Genomic DNA, 22,368 nt, shown 5'->3' with positions numbered 1-22,368 from the left:
ACAAATGTAGACACTGGTAAAGAGGAATTTTTGATGAGAAAATGAAGATGATGTTGTATGAACTGAGTTGCTCACTGCTGCAGAGAAGAAGCCCATTTAGGCTGAGGAGGAGTGGAGAGGTGTGATCTGATGACACAAGTCTTGATTCGTATCTGCAATGATTTTATCCTTTGCTGCACAGCGAAATGACACAAGGAAATTGTTGGGACGAGTTGTTTTGTTGTTCAAATGATTATTTCTTGACAATTCCAGAGTGACCACTCAGATCATACTCCTTCCCTCACTGTCTCTAGAAGAAACAGTGAACAGTCATCAGTAGCAGAGAACATGGATGAACCAAGTCTCCACCTTCTTCATGTTCAGGAAGGAGTATCACCAACTCTTCATCGTGGGCAGCGAGACCACACACTTTAGAAACACATTTCTCAAGTCTCAAACTATAGAAATGATCCCTGAAAGTATAGTCTTAACTCTATAGTGTCTCTGCAGTGGCTCTAGTGTGACAGGGCTGTGTCTCTGTGTTCTGGTCCAGGCTCAAAGAAACAAGAACATATGTCAAAGGTAATGGAAACGTGGCCTCATAAAATAGAACTATGATGACTATGAAGTTCTGAGAAAATGACCATTGAGAGAAGGCTGAGGAGGAGTGAGGTGTGATCTCATCATGCAAGTCTTGATTCGCATCTACAATCACTTTATCCTTTGATATTCAGCAAAATGAATCAAGCTACCTGTGGTGTTGATCAAATGTTAATTCCTTCACAATTTTCGAGTGACCACTCAGATCATACTCCTTTTAACTCTGGCTCTTGTAGGAGCAGTGGGTCCAAGCCAAAGGTCCGACACACCACAGCCCAGCAACGCTTCGCGTCACAGCTGCCCAGTCTTGCCAGTCGGACCAACAGAACCGACCCAACTCCTCCATTAACTTTTCCTCTTCCTGACAGGAAGACAGAACTCTGGGCATTATAATGCCTGAAAGTATAGTCTTAACTCTATAGTGTCTCTGCAGTGGCTCTAGTGTGACAGGGCTGTGTCTCTGTGTTCTGGTCCAGGCTCAGATGCAAAACCAGGAGATAATATGTAATTAGGGAAAGTGCCCTCAAAGAAGACAAGTTTATGCAGTTGTGGTGAAGATAAAGTTGGCTTTGAAGAGATGAAGATGTTGCATGAGCTGAATTGCTTTCTGCTGCTAGATTAGGCTGATTGACCAATGAGAGGTTCATTAGTAGCAATGTCTTAGTCTCTCTACCCTTCTGACAGTATAGTGACCATCATACAGCATCTTTGTCTTTCTAACATACTTCGTTTCACAGCTCTAAATGACCACTCAGATCATACTCCTTCCCTCACTGTCTCATAAAGAAACAGTGAACAGTCATCAGTAGCAGAGAACATGGATGAACCAAGTCTCCACCTTCTTCATGTTCAGGAAGGAGTATCACCAACTCTTCATCGTGGGCAGCGAGACCACACACTTTAGAAACACATTTCTCAAGTCTCAAACTATAGAAATGATCCCTGAAAGTATAGTCTTAACTCTATAGTGTCTCTGCAGTGGCTCTAGTGCAGGGGTGGGCAATTCATTTTCATAAGGGGCCACATGAGGAGCCTGAATTGAGTCGGAGGGCCGCACCAACAATAACTCAAACTTATATCGGGATATAAATATATTGGGAGTGTATCGCCGGGGTCCATAAACAAAAGCTACAAAAAAAATAAAAATGTTTTGATTGGGAAAATACATTGAGGACTTTTTTTCAATAAATCTATAATGATGAGCCTGACAGGACTGCAGCCTCATAGAAACGGCTCACACTTATTGCACTTGACAAGCCTGTGTCACAAGTCTCTCCTACATTGTAGTCAATATTCATTCACTCCGCACTCCGTGGATTGTAGCCACAGCTGCCCAGGGGCAGACTGTCCATTTCCCACTTGTCTACAATGTGTTGTTTATATCCTTATATCTTATTATGCCAGTGCCTTTTGCTGGACACCTGTGGAATTCTTTACTTTTATTCTTATTTAATCTGCCCCCTAGTGGCTGGAGTGAGCATTCTGGTAATAAAAAATAAAAAATCATAACTCCGCACAGGAATGAGCTAGAGACTTACTTTTTTTTTTGACATGCTTATGAATTTATGCCCTACAAGTTATGGGCCGGACTGAATCATCTCGCGGGCCGGATGTGGCCCGCGGGCCGTACTTTGCCCAGGTCTGCTCTAGTGTGACAGGGCTGTGTCTCTGTGTTCTGGTCCAGGCTCAGAGAAAGATATGTAGAAGGTAAAGGAAAAGTGGCCTCATAAAAAAAAAACTTTAGTTTAGACAACATATGTTCAGAGGCTGGTCAGGAGGAAGTTCTGATGAGAAAATGAAGAAGAAATTGTATGAACTGAGTTGCTCACTGTTGCAGAGAAGCTGAGGACGAGTGGAGAGGTGTGATCTGAGAAGAGGCACAGGTTAGTCTTCATTTGTAAACCGTTGAGTAAATGATTTGAGTCCAAGTGAACTCAACTGGTTTAGGTTTATGTACCACAACCATCTGGTGCAGCAGGTTCCCCCACTTTATTTGAGTAATCATAGCTCGTCAGGGTTTATTCCAACTAATTCCAACAAAGCAATTAAAGAAATGCTCTGGATGTTTGTCAGCTGCAGTGGCAGAGAGGGAGGGATTTCTCCAGCTATTTACATTTTCCCCGAGTCTCTAAGTCCCCAAACCGTGACCGAAAGACGTGTGATTTCTACTCAGGTCTGCATTCGATCCTGGTTTGATTTTGAAGTTTTGCTCTTTTAAAATTTTCCAGCAGGAATCCTATAAAAGGATTCCATCTTTGATTGTGCAAGAAAATAATACGTTAAGCTTCTGTTCTTGACTGTTCAGGTTACCAACAAGTAAAGAGAGAAAGTGCATGAAACCTTATTGACAAAACGTCCCAGGGTCTTTACGTCCCAGTCGAGTTTGCACATTTCAGGACTGTCACAGTAACGTAAACAGCAACAACACCTGTTCATGATCAATAATAAGCCTCTGTCATTAGACCTTCACTGGAACAAAATCATTTCAATCACAACTAGAAGAACAAAGTCTGGAGTTGGGCCTCAGGAGATGTTCTGCCTGCCATCCATTGAGTGATTTACATAGTCAGTTATAGCCACACAAACAAACAACAAGACAAGACATGAGAGCCTAAGGTAAAACTCAACAAACTAACAAAAAAACATACTGTAAGTTTTTTCGTTTTGTCTACATTTAATGCCATATGGTCAAACAAGCTTAATTTGCACCAAAGGCAAATTTCTGCCGTCCTTGTGTATGGTAGACAATAAACGGTTTTCTATTTAGGCCCGAGCGGCCTGGCAGGGCTCGGGCCTATTGTAATTGTACGGCAGTGCGCAGAGCGCACTGAAGAAAGACGTGCGCATAGCGCACGTCCCGAAAAGCGCGCAGCGCTCAAGAAACAGAGCGCAGAGCGCTCCCCATGCATTAGACAGTAATGGTGGGAATCCCGGCACCACGCCCTGTCCGGTGAAATAGGCGTGTGCCGCAAAAGCGGCACATTTGTAACTGCTCGTGTGAAAAAAGGTGAAAAATCCAGGCAAGGCGCAACATTGACAAGAAAGTAGTCGATGACGAGCGCAAACCAAGTACGTCACAAACACAAAGATGCTGTACTCTGGTCATTAGACAATATGAAAGCTGGACATACAAAAACTTCTCGCAGATCTCGCAGCAGAAAGCAATTCAGCTCATGCAACATCTTCTTCATCTATTCAAAGCCAACTTTCTCTTCACCACCACAACTTCGTAAACTTGTTTTCTATGAGGGCACTTTCCCTAATTACATATTATCTCCTGGTTTTGCATTTGAGCCTGGACCAGAACACAGAGACACAGCCCTGTCACACTAGAGCCACTGAAGAGACACTATAGAGTTAAGACTATACTTTCAGGGATCATTTCTATAGTTTGAGACTTGAGAAATGTGTTTCTAAAGTGTGTGGTCTCGCTGCCAACGATGAAGAGTTGGTGACACTCCTTCCTGAACATGAAGAAGGTGGAGACTTGGTTCATCCATGTTCTCTGCTACTGATGACTGTTCATTGTTTCTCCTGGAGACAGTGAGGGAAGGAGTTTGATCTGAGTGGTCACTCTGAAATTAAGAAATAATCATTTGAACATCGCCAAAACTTGTCCCCACATTTTCCTTGTTCTATTTCGCTGTGCATCAAAGGGTAAAATCATTGCAGATACGAATCAAGACTTGTGTCATCAGATCACGCCTCTCCACTCCTCCTCAGCTTATCGTCTCTCATTGCCCTAAATGGGCTTCTTCTAGGGATGCACCGATACCGACACCAGTATCAGGTACCGGGCCGATACCACATACTCGTACTCATTCATGAGGTCCCGATACCAGAAACCGATTCCATTTGACGTGCAGCCAGCGCAGCGACGAGGCGCAGCTACAAGGCGCAGCTACGAGGCGCAGCTCTCAGCTGAGGAGAGAAGAAGCAACAAACTGTAGAATTGTTTAGTGTAAACACAATATTCCACATAGAGCTGACTTTATTACAGACTGCGCTCTCTAAACCAGAGTCTGAGCTGGATTTAACCAGAGCTTAATGTTGTTCGTGCTGCAGCGTCTGCAGTGTTTACAACATACAGGCTAACGATGCTAACTCGCGGCTAACAGTTTTGGCCATTCTGACGCTGTTTTATGCCCAGGGGTTTATTCATCTGAAAAACTAACCCAGCGACTAAAAAGTCCTCAGAAAATCCAAATTAAAGGTAACAAATTGTGCGCTTCGAAATGGAACTCAATAAACACAAAAAGATGTTTTAACTTATAGAAAAATAAAGCAATCTTTTGTAATATGAACATTGCCTTCAGAACGAGCTTTGTCTGTCTGTATTCAGTAAAATCTCTAGGTGAAACCCCTGGGGTGGTGTTGTGGCATTTTAAAGAAATGCTCTGGATGTTTGTCAGCTGCAGTGACAGAGAGGGAGGGATTTCTCCAGCTATTTACATTTTCCTCCAGTCTCTAAGTCCCCAAACCGTGACCGAAAGACGTGTGATTTCTACTCAGGTCTGCATTTGATCCTCATGAGAGTTAGAAGTTTTGCTCTTTTGAAATTTTCCAGCAGGAATCCTATAAAAGGATTCCATCTTTGATTGTGCAAGGAAATAATACATTACACTTACAATTATTGTGTTTTCAGTCCCATAGCACCAGTCTATATCTCACTACAATGATGACAAACCTTCTGTTGGTCTGTAAATGCAGTAAATTAGAATAACTGCCATGTATAAAATGTCTCTCTGAAAATGGCTGTAGTGAATGTCTTGAAATAGGCCTTTGTCTCTGGGACACAAGGGGGCGCCCTTCCAACCTTCTCAGTGTAAATGTGAGTTGACTTTCTTCAGAGTGAGACTTTAGGTCAGACATGAGTGACAGTAACATGAGGCTAAACACAGTGAGCTCTTTGTTTCCAGTAAAAAGTCTGAGGCCTCATTGCTCTTCAGTCACAGACTGAGAAGTGAAGAAGGAAGTCATGGAGCTTCTGCTTTAGACAGAACTTCAGACTTCTGCTGCAGGTAAGAGTCATATCATATTCTGAAACTCAAATATGTAGTAAAAAAAATAATGAGTGCACATACATGAGTAAATTAACTAATTACAAACCAATCTACAGTGAAAAAGTAAGAAAGAAGAAAATGCCTTGTGCGAGTACTTAAGTAGAGTTCCCTGAGCTGATTCTCAACACCTGTGCTGCCACACCAAGACACGCCCACAGCACACACACACACAACACAAACATTTTGCTGAATATCAAAGGATAAAGTAATTGTAGATGCAAATCAAGACTTGCATGAGAATATCACACCTCTCCACTCCTCCTCAGCCTTCTCTCAATGTTCATTTCCTCAGAACTTCCTCTTCATCACCACTTTTCCTTTACCTTCTACATACTTTCTTGTTTCTCTGAGCCTGGACCAGAACACAGAGACACAGCCCTGTCACACTAGAGCCACTGCAGAGACACTATAGAGTTAAGACTATACTTTCAGGGATCATTTCTATAGTTTGAGACTTGAGAAATGTGTTTCTAAAGTGTGTGGTCTCGCTGCCCACGATGAAGAGTTGGTGATACTCCTTCCTGAACATGAAGAAGGTGGAGACTTGGTTCATCCATGTTCTCTGCTACTGATGACTGTTCACTGTTTCTTCATGACAGAGTGAGGGAAGGAGTTTGATCTGAGTGGTTTCTCTGTTAGTGACAGTAAAATGACGCTAAACCGTGACAGTCTGTGTGAGCTTTATTTTGAATTTTACAATGGTTAGAATGTTTATTTTCTTGCTGGATGTAAGAATAACATATTGAAGCGTGAGTTTAGTTCGGTTTGCAAGTATGAAAATTATTATATACAACAAAGTGCAGGTTAATAGTTCATTACAGTAGCTCAAATGATGCCTCTTTGACTGGACAAATATGACTCCTGTGCCTTTTTTATTCTGGATTTCTCATATAAAAAACAATGACATCAAAAATAGAAAAAAACAAACTTAGTGCAGGTGACTATGATGTTTCACTGGATTTTGCTTTTCCCATTTTATACTTCCTGTGCTAGCATCCAGGTTACATTCAATGATCAAAAATAGAGCTGGTGTGCGTAATGTGATCTGTGGAATGAACATGGACGTTCCTCAGAGCAGTAGCTTTCGAACAGCAGCGTCAGTCGAAGTAGTAGGCCTGCACAAAGTAAAAAGACTTTTTCTTATAGTGCGCGTCGTAGTTGTAGATGAGAGCGTTGTCCTCCTCCTCCGGACTGGAAAACTTGTGCTGATTCTTCCTGGCTGGAAGACACAGAGCAGGGATTTCTCAGAGAGTTCATGTGGGTTTAGGTCTAACATCGCTGAAGGAAAACTACTCTGTTACCTTCAGAGACAAAGAAGCTGGCTGTGTGGAAGGAGACCTGCACGGCGTTTGAAGAGTGGACCATCCCGGGCTTGTCGATCCACTCGAAGGGGGTCTTCTCCGGGTGCCACTGCACGGCGTAGATCGGGTAACGGTACGCTGACGATGACAGAATGGCAAGGGGTTAACACATGGTACTGCTCGAGGCCGTGGGAACCCAGGGTGCTGAGGGCGCGGCAGCACACACTGGTGGATAGTTTGGGAACTGCAGGCAATATTAAACCCTTAACTCCCACCGGAACCGAGCACATTTTCTCCAGGTTTATCCCAGTCCAAAAGCTTCTGGAAAAAAGGTGTTAAAAATGGCGACAAAACTGAGACGAAAACAAGGACGAAAATGTGAAAAAAGTGAGAAAACATTGACGAAAAATTGCCAAAAAAAAGGACGAAAAAGTGATAAGAATTTGACAAAAAAATTACAAAAAAGCGAGAAAAATTTGCCGAAAAGTTAAGAAAAAATTGACAAAAAAATGTGAATAATTTGACGAAAAAGTGACGAAAACTTTACAAAAAATGCCAAAAATGGACAAAAATTTGACAAAAAAGAGAAAAATTTGATGAAAAATTGCGAAAAAAAGGACGAAAAAGTGATAAGAATTTGACAAAAAAATGCAAATAATTTGACGAAAAAGTGACAAAAAAAGTCACGAAAATGTGACAAAAATGTGAGGAAAAAATGGACGAAAAAGTGACAAAAAAATGGATGAAAAAGTGACAAAAAATGGACGAAAAAGTGACAAAAAAATGGACGAAAAAGTGACAAAAAAATGACAAAAAATGACAAAAATGGACAAAAAAGTGAGAAAAATTTGAAGAAAAGTTGAGGAAAAAATGGACGAAAAAGTGACAAAAAAATGGACGAAAAAGTGACAAAAAATGGACGAAAAAGTGACAAAAAAATGACAAAAAATGACAAAAATGGACAAAAAAGTGAGAAAAATTTGAAGAAAAGTTGAGGAAAAAATGGACGAAAAAGTGACAAGAATTTGACAAAAAAATGCTTTGACTTTGACGAAAATGAGACGACTGCCCGACAAAAAAAGTGATAAAAAAAAATGTGACGTGAGGAAAAAGATCAATTTAGTTTTGTAGGTCTTTCAAATGAGGCGTTACACTGGCCTACAGGATTTGGGTAAAGCTGAACTGGAGAAAATGCTCTCGGTTCAGGCGGGAGTTAAGAGGTTAATCAATAGGATTTATGCACAGAAAAAGTATTTTGGGGGTACATTTTGTCCCTCAGCGCCCCCTAACTAAAACATCTTCCCACGGCTCTGGTATTGCTAATGTCCGGGTCTGCCACTTTTCTCTGTCTGCAAAAAAAAAAAGAAAGAAAATTTGAAAACCAAAGAACATGAGTGGCTGAGTGTGGTGTGATGCTGCCACCTGGTGGACGAGACACAACTGCCAGAAGAGTTTGGTTTTCACAAAATGTCTTCACAAAGCAAAACAAAAAAGTAGAAGTGATTCTCCTGTTTGTGATCGACCCTCTTATCCCCCGCCCTCACCGAGCGCATTTTCCTCCAGTTCAATAGAAACACAAAATCTCATGGTGTTTGTTTGAAATGTTTTCTTTACAAACATCTCCTCTGAGCTCAGACCGGCTCTGTCTGACGGTGAACATATTTTGTAGTGTTTGTGACACAAGTTTATTTTTTACTTTGAACATCATTTTTATTGTATACAAATCTACTAAATCATAGAATTTCAATGTTTGCAGGTTTATGAATAGGGGATGGGTTGGTTGGTTGTAGGTTGAGAATGTCACTCATGATACTGAACCTTCTGTCTCATGAGCCTTTTCTTGTGTTGCCGATGTGTGAAATCAGAGTGACCATTGAGTCAACACAACACTCTGCTGAGGGACTTACCTTCCATAGTGGAGATGAATTCGATCTTTCCGTCGGTGTTTGTGGACAGGATCTTGTAAAACCCCTTGAGCGCGGCGTCGCTGCTGAAATTCTGCGAAAAATATGATATAATGATGATATGTGTCTATTTTATCAGTATATTTTCACCATGACTTCCTTCTTCACCTGCCTGTCTGTGACTGAAGAGCAATGAGGCCTCAGCCTTTTTATAGAAAAACCATAAGAGCACAATGTATTGAGTGTCGTGTTACTGTCACTCTGATCTAAAGAGCTCTAATGTAAACCCACATGGGCCGACACACATGGGGCCCACATGGAAACTGCGGACAAACCCACTGATAGCCAGGTGGGCAAACCCAAGCAGAGCCCACTTTGTTTTGTTTCGCTGGATATGAAGCAGACACTAAGCATTTAGCTTTTTAGCTGCTCAATTTTAATCTAGTATTTTCCTCGTATCACTTTTTAGGTTCGTTTTGTCAGACACTAAGGTTAGAGATGTTAAAGATCTTTGGCCATCTGCAGGCCGTCATCTTTTTCAAAAGGCAGAACAGGAGAATTTAAAAGCAGCTATTTCGGACCAACTGCAAAAGAAACAACCACATCATGGACTGGGACGAGGCTCGGGTCATTGGATCGGAAACCAATAAATTCAAACGCTGGATAAAAGAAGCCATAGAAATGAGGAAACGGAGGAACGACACCATCAACCGGGCCACACATTTTACAAGTGTTTTACCTGAAGGGAGAGGCTCCAGCGGTGAAAGTTGGCAGTGATGTTTTCTTGTGACAGAGACGCGAGCAGGTTCTTGGGGAAATGTTTGAAAAGACGACTGGACTGGGCCGCTGAAAAACACAGCAAAAAAACACATATATTTTAGACGCATGGTGTCGTCTCAACAGGAGGATTTTACCGTCAGCGCCTCGAAAACCACAGTAAAAGTTTCAAAGCTGCACATTTTTACATGTCCCTAATACAGAAAACATAACCACTCAGATCAAACTCCTTCCCTCACTGTCTCTAGAAGAAACAGTGAACAGTCATCAGTAGCAGAGAACATGGATGAACCAAGTCTCCACCTTCTTCATGTTCTGGAAGGAGTAAGAATAATGAGTCCTTCTTGAACTTGCTCTTTATCAGAAATAATGACGAAAAGACTTATCAACACGTAAGTAGGGATGGGCAAAATGAACCTTCATGAAATTCCAAAGCAGCTCAAGCGATTGCGCCGGTGCCTCAGTTTGAAACAATCACTCCACAGTGACATCTAGTGGCAAAGTGGCATCACAACAGCATTGACAGTGTTTCAGGATTCAACCATGTTATTGACACATCTGCGACTGAAATAAAACCCCATTCTATTTGATTTGATTTGTCACTGAAATATGGACATTTCCTGAATGTGCTTTTGTTCTTGCAGTGGTACTAGAAAAATAAATCAATGAAGCAACTGTTTCCTCCAACTCAATGCTTCTTTTTGCCAATACATTTTCATAAAACCCCGTCCCCGCCCTCACCTATGGTCATGAGATTTGGGTAATGACCGAAAGGACGAGATCGCGAATACAAGCGGCCGAAATGAGTTTCCTTCGCAGGGTGTCTGGGATGGATGGATGGATTTTCATAAAACACATGCCCAAACAATTATTTAAAGGGGGGTATTCTGCAAAATGGACTTTTTCCAGCTTTCCATCATGTTATTCTGTCACTCCCTCATTAAAAACATGGCTGAAGTGTTGCCTTGGCACATTCACGTATTTCTGAGTAATCTGTCAAAACTCTGATGGCGGCCATTTTAGGGATAGGTTTGCCTGAGTCCTCCTAGGAACGCCCCCACCTCCTGGAGACGCCTCCTCAGCAGAACCCCCTCCCCACTGATGCCACAGACAGCGTGTGGAGGGGGCGTGTCTGAAAGGGCCAGAGGTTCTTAAAGAGACAGAGGCCTATTTCAAGACATTCACTACAGCCATTTTGAGAGAGACATTTTATACAAGGCAGTTATTCTGATTTACTGCATTTACAGACCAACAGAAGGTTTGTCATCATTGTAGTGAGATATAGACTGGTGCTATGGGACTGACAAAAGCAGAACACCCCCTCTTTAAACATAAAGCTGAGAGGACTGTTGTTCAGAGTGACAAATAGCAAACTGGCAGAGCTGGGATTCAAACCCACACTACATAAACAAGCAGTGTTTCCAAGTGCAGCAACTTTACCAACTCCGCCATCTGAGCGCACTCACACATAACACTAACGCTAACCAAGGTTCAACACAGACGCCCCCTAGTGAAGTGTTTCGAAACAACACATGCGCTTTGGGACTTTGAAACAGCGGCGAATCACCGGTTCAAGACGGCCATCCGCAGACGCAAGACAAAGAGGAAGAAAAATGTCCCTTTTTGTGTTGGGCTGCCATCCTTTACAATAGTCATTAATACCTGGGGTGAAAGCGAGGGGCAGAGCCACCGACGCCGTGTGCGTGTTTGTCAGGAGGAACTTGTTGGCCGTCAGCACAGTCAGCTGCTGGAGGCCCTGGCAGGTGCCCCACAGCGGGAAGAAGTCGCCCGCATCGTTCGCCTGGAGAGGACATGACAAAAGAACAGTGTTATTATAGTCTTGACCAGTTGTTTATCATGCAGAGATTGCCATTTCACTGTATTAAAGGAACAGGCCAGCGTTTTTCCACACTGAGATATGTTCTTACCTGAGCTGTGACGAGTTCTTTAGGACCTGTCTGATCTTCAGTCACGTAAACACAGCGCAGACGGCGTTAGCATTTAGCCTCTCCCTCTCTCCTCTATAGCTCCAAAACAGGTCAAGATAGAAGCTACTAAGCTCTTCCACGGTTTCTTGCTCTTCTCGTTTTTTTGTCATTTTTTTGTCATTTTTTGTCATTTTTTGTCATTTTTTTGTCATTTTTTGTCATTTTTTGTCATTTTTTGTCATTTTTTGTCATTTTTTGTCATTTTTTTGTCATTTTTTTGTCATTTTTTTTTTGTCATTTTTTGTCATTATTTTTTTGTCGTTTTTTTGTCATTTTTTGTCATTTTTTTGTCATTTTTTGTCATTTTTTGTCATTTTTTGTCATTTTTTTGTCATTTTTTGTCATTTTTTTTTTGTCATTTTTTGTCATTATTTTTTTGTCATTTTTTGTCATTTTTTTGTCATTTTTTGTCATTTTTTGTCATTTTTTGTCATTTTTTTGTCATTTTTTGTCATTTTTTTTATCATTTTTTGTCATTATTTTTTTGTCATTTTTTGTCATTTTTTTGTCAATTTTTTTGTCAATTTGTGTCATTTTTTTAAAATCATTTTTTGTCATTTTTTGTCATTTTTTTGTCATTTTTTGTCATTTTTTAGTCCATTTTTTTGTCATTTTTTTGTCACATTTTTGGTCAATTTCTTTAAAGGAACAGGCCAGCGTTTTTCCACACTGAGATATGTTCTTACCTGAGCTGTGACGAGTTCTTTAGGACCTGTCTGATCTTCAGTCACGTAAACACAGCGCAGACGGCGTTAGCATTTAGCCTCTCCCTCTCTCCTCTATAGCTCCAAAACAGGTCAAGATAGAAGCTACCAAGCTCTTCCACGTTTTCCCTATTTAAATATGGTTACGTGAAGTGTTCCACTACAAAGTATAATTACACACAATTAAACAATGTGGATTTTCTAAGCGGATAAAAGGGGGGACTATATTGTAAGGCGTAATAATACCAGGAGTAGTTTGGCATCCGCGCAGTAATCTTCACTTTACTGTGCGGATGCCAAACTACTCCTGGTATTACACTGCCAAAAGTATTTAACTAGATCAGTATAAACATCTCAATTTGAGCATAATAACCCAAATTTTAGTTGTTTTGACTGGTTAAGAAGTTGTTGGGCATTTGTCCCAGATTATTTCACTTGTTCTGAGATGTTTCTGACTCGTTTCGATACGTTTCGTCCTTATTTCAGGTCATTTTCTTTGCCAATGGGGAAAGAAAATTGTTCTCATCTCATTGGCAATTTTACTTTCTTATTTCAAGCGAGATTTACCCTAGAACTGGTCTGAAATGTCCTCAAACAAGCAAAGGAAACTCGGTCCGATCAGGAAAAGTGTCTAAATGAGTGAAAACCGCTCAAAACAAGAAACATTTCCTCAGTTCAAGTCATTTAAGCCAATGCTTGATATATAGTCCCCCCTTTTAATTGTGTGTAATTATACTTTGTAGTGGAACACTTCACGTAACCATATTTAAATAGGGAAAACGTGGAAGAGCTTGGTAGCTTCTATCTTGACCTGTTTTGGAGCTATAGAGGAGAGAGGGAGAGGCTAAATGCTAACGCCGTCTGCGCTGTGTTTACGTGACTGAAGGCACGAGGGAAGATCAGACAGGTCCTAAAGAACTCGTCAAAGCTCAGGTAAGAACATATCTCAGTATGGAAAAACGGTGGCCTAAGAGTACAATTACAACTAGAAGTACAGTTACTTTATAAAACGACTCAAACAATGCACTGGTTTTGCGCTACAATCTCTTCCCACATATAACTCATGTACCTTCAGCACCAACTTGTAGAAAATCTTGGCAGCCTGCGTGAACAAGGAACTCTGAATGTCAACGTCGCCCCCTGGCAGCAACAACCTGCAACAACATACACCACTGCATCACTACAATGACCTGACCAGTGCGTCCTGCTGCCTCAGTGTTTGCTATGATAGACTGGACTAACCCGTTTATGGAGTTGAAGAGCTTCTCGTACTCAGCCTCTGTTCTGTTTATTCTGTAAGACAGAGGGAGAAGGTGACGCACAACGTTTGCATAACAATAACACAGACAGAACGGCAGCGAATGTAAATGTGTGGTTCGAACACGCCCTGAAACCGTGGCAGAAGGAAACACGAGTGGAAGTGAGGACAGAGCTTTGGAAACCTGTGGAGTTGAAGCTTTGCTCTTTTAAACTTTTCAAGCAGGAGACCGATAACAGGACTCCCCTCAATCATGTCCAAGGAAAACCTGTCAATGCTAAGTGATACAGTTAAAGTTCTTTAATAATCATATCCTGTACCTGCTTTACATACTATATTTTTCAATACCAGTACCTAAACTTTTTGTGTAGTGCAGTGTTAATCTCGTCGACTAAAATATTTAGTTTTATTTTAGTCAAAGTGTTATTTGTGACGACTGAAATTGGACTAAAACTAAATGAAAAGTTTCTCATGAAACTAAAACTGTGACTAAAATGTCCTGATATTTGAGTCGACTAAAATAAGACTAAATAAAAATGAAAAGGAGAGACTAAAATCATCCACACTTGTATTGAGCGTCTGAAAGAGCCTCAGATCATGTTTAAAGGATCAGCTCTGAGCTTTGTTCATGTGGAGCAGCTCCATGAAGCAGAGGAACAACATTAAATATGATTAGAATCAATATTATTAATACAAAGTCGACTAAATTTACTTGCAATTTTAGTCGACTAAAACTAGACTAAAATAGAAACGATTTTTTTGACTAAATCTCGACTAAAATTAAATTACATTTTAGTCAAAAGACTAAAACATCAAAATATGTTGTCAAAATGAACCCTGGTGTAGTGGTGCCCAGCCCTACACTTGAGTAAATATTTTGCCTTCTCTAACCACCTCTGTGTTAAAGTTTGGGTACGTTGTGTTTTTATCACATCATGTGCTTTGGGTATCTTAGTCATCTCTAGTGGATAAGTGGATCAATGTGGAGCAGCGGTTAGGTCCCGGGTCAAAGGTCTCAAAGGCTCAAAGGTCCCGGGTTCAATTCCCACCTGGACGGGGCCTTTCTGTGTGGAGTTTGCATGTTCTCCCTGTGTACGTTTCCTCCGGGGCTCCGGTTTCCAGGATGACAGAGTGTTTCAGAGGTCACATGGAGGATGACGGACCCAGGGCTACAATCTGGCCTTCTCTGCCTGAACCTGGACTGGTTTGGGTACATTGTGTACCACTGAAAACATTGTGTACCACTGAAAACATTGTGTACCACTGAAAACATTGTGTCCACATTGTGTCCACTGAAAACATGGACAAGGCCAGGATGACCCCAGATAGCAAAATTGGTATGGCCCAGATGTGGCCCACATCAGACACGTTGATTTGGCCCACATACCGCGTGGATTATCGGCCATAACGCGGTCCATATCCGGTTACCACATCTGGCCCACAATAAACCCAGAACAGGCCCAACTCTTAGCCAGTAGTAAACCAAATTATTCAAAGGTGGTCCAGACATGGCCCACTGATGGTACACATGTTTGCCACCATTGGCCCACAGATGTTTTGCCATTTTTGGGCCATTTTTGATATTTTGTATATGGGCCATATTTGGTTTGCCTCTGGTTATTCCGGTTTAAACTATCCTGGAACTGCCATGTCTTTGCCATAAGTGGCCCATATATGTGTTTTCATTAATGGGCCATAGTTGGTCATTTGCATGTGGGCCACATTTGGTTAACTGCTGGTTTATCTGGAGATATTGAGGCCACACGTGCCATGTCTTTGCCATAAGTGGCCCATAAACGTTATTCCATTAATGGGCCATGTGTTGTTATGTTTTACATGGCCCACTTCTGGTTTACATCTGTTTCCCGCGGGCCACACCAATGCCACAAGTGCCACATCTTTGCCTGATGTGGGCCACATCGGCTTGCTATCTGGGACTGAGACTGTGTTTCAGAGGCGTGTGGCGTGTTTACATACATGTATGTTCATTAACATCCACCGTCCTGACCAAATAACTAATGAAATAAAATGAGTCAGTGTCTCCACATTCAGGACAACTCAGAGTCACGACACTTGTGCACCTTCCCAATGGTGAAGCTGCCGTTACTGAGATCAAATAACATCTTGTATCTCTTACCACTATCTATGTTAGATCAAACACAATACGAGCAGTGCATCCCTTTTCATTCATTCACCAAACACACACTGAAGATGCCCTGGCTGTACCTTATGGGAACCACTCTAGCGCCTGCACTCTCTATGTACTTGACGTATGAAGCAGCGATGTAGGAGGTGCCGTGTGGGGACGGGTCCCTCGGATGGTTCTCCTGGGCCAAAATACCTGAAAAACAACACGTCACCGAGTTAAAAAAAGCCTTGGTGGTATGTGGCTGCGTGTGTCAGCTCGCCCAGTCTGCAAAAGACTACGAAGCTTAGAAATGTAGTTTGTGGTCGAGGAGTCACGCTCTATGGAACCGTTAGCATCTTCAGCCTCACGGTCCCAAAATAAACTGGTCCGGCCCTTCCAACCTCCTCACTTTACATGGGAATTTACTTGAATGATTTTTCATACTTCTTAGAAAGGAATACTGGAATTTCAATCTTTTATTGCTACATCCAGCAGAAGTGTTATGTTCTAATGCAAAAGCTCCATGACTTCCTGAGACTGAAGAGCGATGAGGCCTCAGCCTTTTTACAGAAAATAAAGAGCTCACTGTATTTAGCGTCATGATACTGTCACTCACTGTGTCTGACCTCCAGTGTAACTCTGCAGCCAATCAGATCCCAGAGACTCAGAGTGGGCGGGGCTCAAATGTGACCAAACGGCAAGATCCAAGAACTGAGACTAAAATAATAAAACCCAGGGCGTAGGAACATACATGTGCGTGTTTTGCAAATGGCTTGTTTGGTCATTGGTGTCTCACTGTCAATGACGCAAAGATAAGATAAGAAAATACTTTATTGATCTCACAAAGGAGAAATTCACTTGTTACTCCAACAAAGCAATAAAAGAAACGCTCTGGATGTTTGTCAGCTGCAGTGGCAGAGGGAGGGATTTCTCCAGCTGTTTACATTTTCCTCGAGTCTCTAAGTCCCCAAACCGTGACCGAAAGAGGTGTGATTTCTACTCAGGTCTGCATTCGATCCTGGTTTGAGTTAGAAGTTTTGCTCTTTTAAAATTCTCCAGTTGGAATCCTATAAAAGGATTTCCTCTTACTTTGTGCAGAAAAACCCAACAACTAATAATTCACCCATGATCTTATCTTTATCTGGAGTGCACAGTTTGCATGTAAAGGTAAAACATTTGTAAAACTTACTGGTTGTTAAACTTTACAATAATAATCCGTTCCTTGCCTGGGATGAGTTCATAAACATATTTCAGAACTTCCAGTCTGCTTTTACAGAGGAACAAAGCTTGTCTGGAGTTGGGCCTCAGGAGATGTTCTGCCTGCCTTCCATCGAGTCATTTACAACCAGGTTTAGAAACACAAACAAACAAGACGTGAGAGCCTGAGGTGAAACTAAACAAACTAAAACAAACGTATAGTATGATTCTTCATTTGTTTTGCTTTTACTACTATAACAGTCAAGTTTGTATCCAAATAAGTTCAATTCAACAGCTATTTCTCTACAGTTTCCCGTTTTGTAACGTCCTGTTTCACTGACGCCATTTCATCATTCAGAATGTGCTGAAGCTTGAACCGCCTAAAACATCTGACACCAGTTTGATCGACTGGAAACTCACTACAAAAATAAGTTTGTAAACCTTTTTCTGATAAACACATATCTGCCATTTTGAGACTCGCAGTCACAGTCACGCCCTTCGAGTGTCCAAACCATGACCGAAGGAGACGAGTTTCCAAACGGGGTCTGCAAGTGATCCAGCTCTAAGGCAGAAGTTTTCACTGCAAAAAGTGGATTCTAAGCAAGTAAATAATGTCTTACTTTAAAGAAATAAGTTCTTATTTTTTCCCTAAAAAGTAAGTTTTCTTGAGAGAAAAAATCTTGTTTTAGGAAATAAAATCTAGCCATTTCTAAAAAAACATGCAGATTTTTCTTGTAACAGAAAGAAAAACTTTTTGAATCTTCTTCATCTTTAGACAAAGAATATTTTTTCTTATTTTAAGAAAAACTAAGATCAACAACTCTTAATGTAAGACCTGATTCTCACAGAGAGATAATACATTCCATTCTTTAAAGTGGCGGCTCGGTGGCACAGCGGTTAGAGCCTCAGCTTCACAGCTCGAAGGTCCCGGGTTCGATTCCCACCAGGACGGGGCCTTTCTGTGTGGAGCATGTTCTCCCCGTGTCTACCACTAAAAACATGTACAATAGGTGAATCCTCCAGCAGGTGATTCTGACCATCAGCCTGGCTCCACATCATGGAGGCGGGTCTCCGGGCGCGGCAATACTTTCCTTAAATATTAGTATTTATTAAGAACATTTTACTTAAATCAAGCAACATTTAAGTAAAATTTCCCACAATTTCGCACTAAATAAGAACGTTTTCCTTAAATTATTCCATTTTCTGAGGACATTTTGCTCAATTCTAGCTATTTATTTGCTTAAATTTAGTGTTTCTTTTTTGTTTTATGATGAGAAAAATATTCTAGAAATAAGCAAGAAAAAAATGCTGATCCCACTGGCAGAATTTTATCCTTAAAACAAGACAAACGGTCTTATTTTAAGATTTGTTTCCTTGTTTTTAGTTGGGCACTTTTTGCAGTTTTGCTCTTTTAAAATGTTCCAGTCGGAAATCTCAGAATCACCTAATCTTGAAAATGTTTGTTTTCCCTTTTCTCCCTTGTATTTGAACGAAAAGCTGATATTTGTATCTGCTACGAACTAGGATTAGTTATTGTATTGCTTGATTTGTTGTAAAGTCTTTATTTCAATATTTTGCTGATATAACTACTGATATTAACTGCAAACATTTTTCTTTTTCAAATATATATGTATCATTGTGTTTCCAACTCAGAGTCGAGAGGGAATCAATGAATCTGATTTACATCGGAGTGGAAACCCTTCGAGTGCCTGAAACCGTGACTGAAGGAGACGTGTTTCCAAACGGGCTCTGCAGTAGATCCAGCTCTAAGGCAGAAGTTTTGCTCTTTTAAAATTTTCCAGCAGGAATCTCATAAAGAGGTTCCGTTCTACTGTCAAAGAAATGTTTCCTGTACTTAAGAGTAAACCCAGGACTGTCTCAGTTCTGAGGCTCCTGGTCCATGTCCCTGTTTCTTCACCAGGGCCACGTCCAAAGCAGCTTTTAGTTACTTCAAACGTTTGGCTTGACACAAATGTGAAAGCTTTTTGAACAAAGTGTCAAAACAGTGACACAAACAAGGAGGAAAATAGATAAAAATATGACTTAACGTAAGAGACGAAAACACAAAAATGCTTCTGAAATGTGACAAAACGTGGCGACAATGTAACTCAAGACAAGGCGTTACTCTACAGGCTGCAAGCTCCAGTCGAGAAGCTTTTAGATTTGGGTAAAGCTGAACTGGAGAAAATGTGCTTGGACAAGTGAAAATAAATGGTTCACTATTTAGCGTCATGTTACTGTCAATCACAGTGTCTGACCTTAAGTCTAACTCTACAGCCAATCAAATCACAGAGACTCAGAGTGGGCGGGGCTCAAATGTGACCAAACGCCAAGATCTAAATTCTAAGACTAAAATAATAAAACCCAGGATTATCAGCTTAAAGAGGGGGTGTTCTGCTTTTTTCAGTCCCACAGCACCAGTCTATATCTCACTACAATGATGACAAACCTTCTGTTGGTCTGTAAATGCAGTAAAAAAATGACCAAAAAAAATGACCAAAAAATGACAAAAAAATTATAAAAATGTGACAAAAAATTACAAAAATTTGATTAAAAAAATGACAAAAAAGTGACAAAAAATGACAAAAAAGTGACAAAAAAATTACAAAAATGTGACAAAAAATGACCCCAAAAAAATGACAAAAAAAGTTACAAAAATGAGTTGAACACCCAACAAAAAAATGATGGAAAATAAAATCTGATGAAGTGAGGGAAAAAGATCCTCTCGGTTCAGGCGGGAGTTAAGAGGTTAAAGAGGGGGTGTTCTGCTTTTGTCAGTCCCACAGCACCAGTCTATATCACACTACAATGATGACAAACCTTCTGTTGGTCTGTAAATGCAGTAAATTAGAATAACTGCCTTGTATAAAATGTCTCTCTCAAAATGGCTGTAGTGAATGTCTTGAAATAGGCCTCTGTCTCTTTAAGAACCTCTGAGCCTTTAGACACGCCCCCTCCACACGCTGTCTGTGGCATCAGTGGGGAGGGGGTTCTGCTGAGGAGCAGTGGTTGGTTACTCGGCTGGTGACCAAAGCTCGGAGGCGTCTCCAGGAGGTGGGGGCGTTCCTAGGAGGACTCAGGCAAACCTATCCCTAAAATGGCCGCCATCAGAGTTTTTACAGATTACTCAGAAATACGTGAATGTGCCAAGGCAACACTTCAGCCATGTTTTTAATGAGGGAGTGACAGAATAACATGATGGAAAGCTGGAAAAAGTACATTTTGCATAATACCTTTAATACCTTTTATACCCTTTAAACAGGTTAGTTTCTTTCATTAACCACTGCGGTAACAGCATTTCCTGCTTATTAGGAGCATGTTCTGTTTAGTCCAAAATGTTACGCAGTGTGGCTTTAAAGTCAGGGGCGGACCGGCCATGTGTCCATTCTGGAGGAGCACAGAAGGGCCACCGGTCCCGCCTCAACCGAGCTTTACCCTAATCTAAAAGCTAAAAAGAAAAGCATCGAAATAGCGAGAAAAAGAGGACGAAAACAAAACAAAAATGTGCTGGAAAAGCAACAAAAAAGTGACAAAAAATGTGATTAAAAGTCAACAAAAACGTGAGAAAAACACAACAAAAATAATGAAAAACACAACAAAAATATGACAAAAAGTTTCCGTCACTTTTGTAGGTCTTAGCTTTCAAATGAGGCGTTGCATTGTGGATCTCCAGTCGAGAAGCTTTTAGATTTGGGTAAAGCCCAGTATTAAAAAAACATGAATCTAAAAGGAATTCTGTGGAGTATGGTGCACCACAAGGTTCAGTTTTGGGACCATTATTATTTATTATTTATATGAATGATTTTGCTTTTCCCGCTCTTTTTGCTGATGATGCCGATCAAAACAGTAATAATAAAAAGCCGAACTGGGGAAAATAGTTTATTGTGATTAAATAGAATGTGACCGTTTTATTTAATCACAATAAACTATAACTTTATGCCTGGCCTTTTTTTTCAATAATTGTATTAGATGTATTGGTTTTACTCATAACCAAGATTGAAATAAATATATATTAAATAAACTGACTTTTTTTTTATTTTTAATGCTGGGGTGTGTTTGTATGTGGGGCCCTGCCCACTGAGCCCCCTGCTCTGATCCGCCCCTGGCCTGTGCGCTCAGTGCAGCTTCATCCTGACTGGACTGTGCAGAGAGAACGCACTCTAGGCTGCACAAAGTTCATAAACTTTAACCAGGAGCCTCTGGACGACTGAGAGTCTGTTTTAAGTTGTATTTGTTACAGTTTCAGTCACTGTGGAAGAAAAGTCATGACTTTGTGTATTTCCGCGATAGGATGTCGAGCTTCGCATCATAAGCTTCAAAAGAGCTCCGCTTTTCCATTTCCTAATGCAGATCTTTTTCTGTGAATATGAAGCCAAATTACATCAAATAAAGAGCAGCTGATCAGAAACACAGAAGCTGATCCCAAAGCCACGATCTGCCTGTTCCTTTAACCTACATCCTGCTGTGAGTGAGGCTGCACAGGCATCTTTTACGCACCGCCTCGGAAACGAGGGAGATCCGGGCTCTCACTCAGGTGTAGAGATGGAAACAGGGTCTGTAGGAGCATGGTTGGATTTCTGGTCAAGATTCGTAAAGACTTTTACAGTTTATGGGAAATATTTACCAAGACTCTTGTAAAGAGCAGAATTGTATTATCCAGTCATGCAAAGAGCCGCGCTCTGATTGGCCAAGAGCCGCGTGCAGCTCGAGAGCCGCGTGTTCGCCAGCCCTGATGTAGCTGAATAAAAGACACATTTTACAAAGACGATCAAACTGGCTTTTACAGCTGAGTCTCAGTTCTCACATAAGTAGATGTGGACATAATGCAGTTGTAGCTGAAGCTCATTGACCAGTCTTTACTTTATGTCTAGTCTCATCTGGAACATTCTGGAGAGTTACATAATAGACCCTCCAGACCCTCCAGACCCTCCAGACCCTCCAGCGCGTGCATCCTGCCCTGCGCCTCTCCTCCCCTGCGGGATATGTGCGCGCCGTGTCCGCGTGTGCCTTACCGATCACGGGGCGGTAGTTGAGGCTGAGGTGCCGGCTGGGAGCCGCCTCGCTCCCCGGGGGACCGCAGCAGAGCCCGGCCGTCAGCAGCAGCGCCAGCACCGGCCCAAACATCTGCGGGGTCTGAGGTGGAAGTGACTGAGAGAAGAAGGTCCTGAGCGGGGATGGAGAGGGGACACTGCGGGAGGTCCGTGCCTTCAGAGCGGCTGCAGGAGGAAGTGGCTCCGCTGTTCACTGAGACCGGAGCTGGACTGGAAGCGGCGCGCACGGGCTCTGCTTTTAAGGGTTGCCAGATCTCAGGACAGAAACAAGCAGCTGGTCGGTCTCGTCATATCCAGGAGTATTTCTCACTAATCATCATCATTTTATTATAAACAATATGAAACCATGTGATTTATATGGACAATATTACACATATTCAAACTAAATGTCATAATAATGATTCTACCTTTATGTGTT

General features: G+C 41.4%; 1 protein-coding gene across 1 annotated transcript; it reads right to left on the bottom strand.

Annotated features, from left to right (window-relative positions):
- Nucleotides 1–6,704: 6,704 nt before the first annotated feature.
- LOC306979836 (gamma-glutamyl hydrolase) lies at nucleotides 6,705–22,054 on the bottom strand. The gene is made up of 9 exons (XM_079578969.1): nucleotides 21,912–22,054; nucleotides 15,801–15,915; nucleotides 13,559–13,609; nucleotides 13,386–13,470; nucleotides 11,287–11,425; nucleotides 9,587–9,693; nucleotides 8,851–8,941; nucleotides 6,944–7,081; nucleotides 6,705–6,861 (listed from the first exon to the last, which is right to left on the bottom strand). Exons 1-9 carry the CDS (start codon nucleotides 22,021–22,023, stop codon nucleotides 6,740–6,742), a joined length of 960 nt encoding a protein of 319 aa, XP_079435095.1. The 5' UTR covers nucleotides 22,024–22,054; the 3' UTR covers nucleotides 6,705–6,739.
- Between the last annotated feature and the right edge of the window lie 314 nt (nucleotides 22,055–22,368).

The sequence above is a fragment of the Gobius niger genome (genome assembly GCF_951799975.1).
Source record: "Gobius niger genome assembly, chromosome: 20".
Classification (NCBI taxonomy): Eukaryota; Metazoa; Chordata; class Actinopteri; order Gobiiformes; family Gobiidae; genus Gobius; species Gobius niger.
Note: the sequence above shows the minus strand (reverse complement) of the source record. Positions and strands in the feature narration are given on the sequence as shown.

What these genes read in the sequence shown, in the direction of transcription:
- LOC306979836 (XM_079578969.1), bottom strand. Translation starts at nt 22,023, where the DNA reads ATGTTTGGGCCGGTGCTGGCGCTGCTGCTGACGGCCGGGCTCTGCTGC. An exon ending in GCCCCTCGCTTTCACCCCAG is followed by an intron (nt 9,694 to 11,286) that starts GTATTAATGACT and finishes TGTGTTTTTCAG; the next exon opens with CGGCCCAGTCCAGTCGTCTT. An exon ending in GCTGGAGCCTCTCCCTTCAG is followed by an intron (nt 8,942 to 9,586) that starts GTAAAACACTTG and finishes TATTTTTCGCAG; the next exon opens with AATTTCAGCAGCGACGCCGC.